General features: G+C 39.0%; 1 protein-coding gene across 6 annotated transcripts in view; it reads right to left on the bottom strand.

Moving 5' to 3' along the window:
* Positions 1-49: 49 nt before the first annotated feature.
* NCF4 (neutrophil cytosolic factor 4) overlaps positions 50-6,221 on the bottom strand; it is a 53,962-nt gene continuing 47,790 nt past the window's right edge. For 5 of the 6 annotated variants that reach the window (XM_074539339.1, XM_026794526.2, XM_026794523.2 and 2 more), the window contains 6 exons: positions 5,529-5,656; positions 4,491-4,548; positions 2,831-2,929; positions 1,959-2,089; positions 1,800-1,865; positions 51-1,020 (listed from right to left, as the gene is read on the bottom strand). In XM_074539339.1, coding sequence (XP_074395440.1) covers positions 792-1,020; positions 1,800-1,865; positions 1,959-2,089; positions 2,831-2,929; positions 4,491-4,548; positions 5,529-5,656 — 711 coding nt within the window. In that variant the 3' untranslated portion in view covers positions 51-791. Of the gene's footprint in view, positions 1,021-1,799; positions 1,866-1,958; positions 2,090-2,830; positions 2,930-4,490; positions 4,549-5,528; positions 5,657-6,221 lie in introns of all 6 variants that reach the window. The other variant, XM_005488567.3, reaches the window with a different exon arrangement.

Here is a 6,221-nt window from a genome sequence, read left to right as displayed (position 1 = left end):
CCACCCCACCCAAAAAAACCACTTGTAAATAAAAATGGACAAACTAACATTTAACTTTATTTGTTGAAGAATCTGATACAGTAATTTCTTGTTAGTTATACTTTGAATGCAGTGTCAGAAAGCAGAAGATAGAGAAGAAATTGCTGTTTCAGTAGGATATCCTACACATTTTCCTAAACATGAAAATAAGTATATTGTACAGTTATATAAAGGTCTAAAAGGAAAACCACAGGTGTACTAGGTTTGATTCACAGAATTCAATATACTGATCAGTGGAAAAGAAGAAAGTTAAGATGGGCTGGAACTTCTTCACTGAAATCCAAAAAAGTTTTATTGATCCTCCTAGGACAAACTCTGAAAACCCAGTCAGACTCCAACATGAGAGATATAATTACACAATGGCCCACAAACCTTCAGATCAGCAAATGAAGAGAAATTTATGGGAGTCTAGAGAAAAAACAAAAGCTTATGAAGACATTCTGGACAGAAAACTAGTCTTGAGAGTGAGAACAGAAACTAGAGCAGGGCTAAGGGCTCAGGAGACCTCTCTTGCAGGCTGACACTGACTTGCTTTGTAAACATGGCCCATGATTTTATTTCTCTATTACTCACTTTCTCTGGTCTCTATGTAGATTGTCTGTATTGCAGATGTGTGCTAAAAAGCTGAAGAAGTTAACCAAGTACAGATTTTACACTGAAAGGTAATATATCACTAAAAATTACTCATTTCAAGGACACTTCAAAGACATTTTGAAGGAGACTGCCTGCAGAGAGGGATATCTATATAGCACTTACATAGCCCCTACTGTTTGAGTAGCACCTGCTCCTGGACTAGTGTTGTAGACACCCAAGTCATCTTTGTGAGTGATGTGCAACTTCCAAGGGAAGAAGTGCTTCTCAGAGGAATAACTTCTGCTCTGAGACACCATGAGTTCAACGTCCTGATCAGAGAGCAAGCGGATCAGGTCACCTTCAGGGTCCCGGTAATTCAAAACAATGTCTTCTTGGTTAAACTCCTGCCTGGGAGAAAAGAAATGGATTGATTCCCAGACATCAAGGAATGCCTGGGAGGTGCTACATGATGAATAATATACTGACAATCTAATTAATTTTAATAAAAGTCACACAAAACCTTGGGTATCTTGGCCTTCTTGATACAGCAGTACTAGAAATCATATAGCCACATTCATGCTGTGTTGTGTTTAAGCTAAGAAATCTACCAGAACCATGAACCATTTCCAGTAACACCACATAAATGGCACAATTACTCTGTGTGTTTGATAGAACTACCATGCAAAAGAGCTGACTGTGGTTACCACCCACTTTTGCCTACTTATTTTTGCTCTTTCTGAGGAGTGTAAGAATATTAGAACAGGTGTATTTGCTAATATTTAATGTTCTAAGTTATTGATGTTCAACACCAGATTAATCTAGTTTAACAAGTGTTAGAAGGCCATGTCCTATATCTGAAGAAATGTACTAGACAAAAGATGCTTTTATGGGGGTATGGCTCTTACCATAGTACAAGAAATGGGTTAGGGTTAGGGTTAGGAAATTTCTACCTATCACATTTGAGTCAGAAGTGTGTGTCATTCCTTACTCATTGACAATCCCGAGAAGGACTAGTGTCTGCGCAGATGACCCTGGGCCAAGTCAAAGTGTAACTTCTTCAAGACACTTGAAAAGTATTTCATACACAAAACATGGTGCTGACCAAGTAGAACGTGGAAAATCTCAAACCAGATTGAACTTGACAAATGTTTAAGCATCAAATATACAGCCAAGTGCTTGCATTGTACCTCATCAATTCCATTAAATCTTTGAATGATGGAATGCTGCTCAGATCCTCTTCCACTGAGATATCCCTGTATTTAGAACACATATAGTCATTACATATCATGACAAGAGAATTGTTGGTGTTTCTTCATCAGCAAACTTGAAGGCTATTTTGTTACTACCTGATGGTGCTCACAGTCTCATCATAGTAATAACAGCGAACTTTATTAACTGTGTCTTCCTGCTGTGGTAAATCTTTTATGATCTTCACAAAAGCACATGGGAAAATCCCAGTGGCACCATCAGCAGTTCCCTGGAATGATAGGAAATGTTAGAATCAAGAAAACCATGCCATGTTGTTCACATGCAATAAGTTCTGGAATTCGATTAGTTTAGATAGAAACAACAGTAAGAATTTTTCCATTATAATCAAGAAAAGAAATTCTATGGAAGTGACCTGATGGCATCCCTACAAAAAGGTTATACAATTACATAGTCAAATACCAGGCAGGGGAGTGAAACAGTGTGTAAAAAATGCAAGTCAGATGGTTAGCAAGGAAGGCTGTGGTGTTTGAGCAAGCAGAGATATCATATCAGCAAACACACAGTATGTTCCCCTCATCCTTTTTTCAGAACACTGCTGCATTACCCAAGTTCTCTCTAATCAGGCTGACGTGTGTTGTGGTATGAAGCATGAAGCATACATCAACTCACCCTGGGGCCAGAAACCAATTAATCGCTGAAATGGAGTTTCCATCTCCTTTCTGTGGCCTTTCTGTGTTCTAATCACTTCCAAAGAATTTAAAAACACTCCAGCAGAAGCAAATGCAAATGAAAACTGAAGTCTGGAGGGCAAAAAATTTGTAAGCTAAAAACCATCAAGGAACCAAACAATTACTAATTTGGAATCAGGGATTTAGTTTTGACAGTAAGACCTGATTATGATACAGTTTCTCCTTGAAAGGAAGAGGCAGGTCACAAGGATCAGAAGAGCCCTTTCTACTCATATATTTCAAGGTATGCTAATAATTCAGTACTGCTATTGCAGTCTTACCTCCAACCAGTCTTTGTTTACTTTGCTGAGTAGATAGATCAAATCTCCTTTCTTGAATCTGAGTTCCAGTTTATTGGTTCCAGGAAAATCAAACAGTGCCTATGGAAAGTAATAACCTCAAAATTATTAATTCACAGAATTACAAAAGCAAATCTTTCTGTTCTGTTCTTGAGGAGAACGCATAAAGCAACAAGACAGTGTGCACTCTGTCATCACATATGTATTTCTGGGATAAGGTCACATATATTTGACCGTAGTCTGCAGTTCTCACAATCTCTTCTTCTACTCAGCACACACAAAACTGCTTTGAAGAAGCAGTGAAAGCACTAGGATAAACACGGCCCTGAGAGAGCTACATAAAAGGATTCTTAAAGTGACAACACTGAGCACCACAGACATCAATATACATAAGCTGAAAGTACTCAAGAGCAAGTAAGGCAACAGAGCTAAAGCCAACTAACAGCTTGAAATCCTGAGAACTCAAAAAATATATTATTTTTCATTGCAACTTTTAGATTTGCTGCAAAATACCACAAAGAGCCTTTAAAATTGCAGAAATGTTGTGTCTTAATTTAAGGGTAACTAACTGTTGCTTTTACATCTAGCTTCCAGGTCTGGATGCTGAACTGGGAGATGTGGGAAAGCTTGGGAAATTGACGTGTTGTTGAAATGGAACTTAGATGACCTCTTCAGGGAAAAAAAAAAAGAGGCAAATACATGCTTATCATCCTAACAAAAAGTTGGAGAGTTAAAGTGGCTGTGTTATCAAAAATACACATCTCCCCCATTGTGCTTAGGGAAACATGGTCATTTAAATGGTCTTAGAAGAACAAAAATGAAAAGGTGCTCTTTATTCTGTGTTGCAATTTTTCTTTTGGTCTTGTTAATGCCAAGAGTTCTCTTAATAAAAAACAAACAAAACAATGCTACTATTGTGCTAGTGTCTACTTATTAGCCCTTTCAAAAGCCTTTTTTCACCTATTGAAAAGTTCTGGTAGGTATATTCAATACTAATAAATTAATAGATAAAACCCAAGAGATATTACTGTTCCAAGACCTGTCACTCTCTGTGTAAAGAACAAAAGAAACAAAACTCAAAGCAGATGCCTGGGGATTTTATTCTTATATGGCAAATCACATGTTTCAGGAAGCAAAACCCTGCTCAGACAAGTACTGGTTACAAAGCAGTCTCATGTGCTTAATACTGAGAAAATATACCATAAAGACAAGAGTATGGGCATTTATGTTACAGAAAATACATTTATGTTATAGAAAATACAAAAATAAGATGCCTCCCCTGCAAAGCTTCTAAACATATGCTGAAGACACTGAGGCTGAAGCTTATGCCTGTTTTAGATTTAACTTATGGGTGGCACCATGCAAATGTGGACCATTTGGCAGTAAGCTGTACATGTCTCAGTTTTGAATCTCCTGTCATTCTGATTTCACCATAGACCTTCTTATTACTCAAGAGATGAGGAACAGGACACCTCTTTCCATCCTTTGTTTCATTCTCTGTTGTTAAAATCAATTGCTTTTCTCTGTTTATTTCACTTTCTTCCCCCAAGCTCTAAATGAAAATGGCAACCTGATGGATGAGGTACCACAGTAAACCAGAGTTTAATCTCCTGTCCTGTGACAGGTGGTGCAGAGTACTCACCTCAGCCCGCGGAGCTGCGGTGCGGTCAAAAACAGGCACTTGATCTGAAACACTCTTACTGCAAAGAAATGAGACAACAGGGAGGAAAACATCTTTCTAAGTCATTAAGAATGCTACACAATTAGTAGTGCAGTGTCTGTGTTTTTACTATTTAAGGGGCATGTAATCCCTAGATCACTGGAGAAACTGCATGAGAATCTGTGTGCAGCGCTGAAGTAAATAAATATGGATGCAATGACACTGCCCTAGTTCTCTCAGATTCAGTGCAGAGCAGCAGCAATCTGATGGTGTCTGCTCCTGAGAACAGATGGAATTTTCAATACAGTCAGTATTCTGGACCTCTCTTCCACAGCATTGCTCAGTCCCCCTACTCTGCCTTCTGGGCATTATTGTTTCTAGCATTTATGGCATTTAGTTCAAACTCTGCCATCATACACATATCAAGTTTTTGCACTGTTTGAGGTAGGTGAAAAGGAAGCAAGCCCATCTTTGTAATGCTGAAAGGAGAATTAATTTATCTGAAGGGTAATGAAGTATGACATCTACTTAGCAGTTCTCCAAAGGGGTGTCAATGCTGCTATGTAGGACAGGCCCCTGTTTTGACAAAGGATGGGAACAAATTAAATATTCAGTTTCATTTAGTGTCTGAACCAGATCTCACTGAATTCATTGCCAAAACTCACACTGACTTCAGTGGTGCAAGCCTATGTCCTTAAGCTTGGCTTGGATATTCTGCACATTGTAATAGAGATTACCATTAAAGAAATATGGGCAGATAGAGCTGGACAGTATTTTTAAAAAGGCAAATACTCTCATTTTGGAATTTTCCTTTAATGCAAGTACCACATCCACTTAAAAAATCTGAGATTACTGAAAACAAGAAATACACTCTGTTCACTCCACCACAAAGACCCTCATATTAGGGATTCATGGATTCACTTGGAAAACACAGTGGTGATTCTCATCTATCTCTCCCCCCAAAACTGGACAGCATCTCTTCCATCAAGCAATGCTGCAAAAAACATGTCAATCACTTACACTCGGCGTGTCCGTGGGCGAAGCCGTCTCAGTCTGTGAGGCACCTGCTCACCATCAAAGGGTGAGTGGTAGAAGAACAGCCGAACGTCCTCATCCATCAACACCCAAGCAGGGAGGCAGAGCAGGTTCTGTGCCAAGAGCAAGCAGGAAGCAGAGTGTAACAGTGGGAGAGACCAATTCTCTATTTATTTACATGTAACAAATATGCCTCTCTGACCTACAGGATCATGAAGGATATTCATTACTGCCAGAAATCTCCCTCCTCTCCTTTCTCACTCAGCAGGACACAGCTGAACAGCTGACAGTCTTTCCTCTTTACTCCTGGAGTTGGCCAATGTATTGCTTCACGCTTTTTGTACCTGATTTACTGCAGGAGTAAATTGCTTTTTGTTTTTCTTTTCAGAACATGAATGACTGTGGAAAGAAGGCAGTCTTGGCCAGTGCTTCAGACTTTTACTGATTTGAAGTTCAGGTCTTCAGTTAACCTGCACAAAAAGAGTATCTCTCCTTGGTGCATGCTGCATCTTCACTGTAATTCAGGTACTCTCAGAAGTCCACCTGTCCTGATTCTGGCTGTGAGAGAGTCAGTTTTCTTCTTAGTAGCTGGCACAGTGTTTTGTGTTGGATTTAGCATGAGAATAATGTGGATAACACACAGATGTTTTGGTTGTTTCTAACTACTGTCTTACTTAG

The sequence above is a fragment of the Zonotrichia albicollis genome, chromosome 4 (assembly GCF_047830755.1).
Source record: "Zonotrichia albicollis isolate bZonAlb1 chromosome 4, bZonAlb1.hap1, whole genome shotgun sequence".
NCBI lineage: Eukaryota > Metazoa > Chordata > Aves > Passeriformes > Passerellidae > Zonotrichia > Zonotrichia albicollis.
Note: the sequence above shows the minus strand (reverse complement) of the source record. Positions and strands in the feature narration are given on the sequence as shown.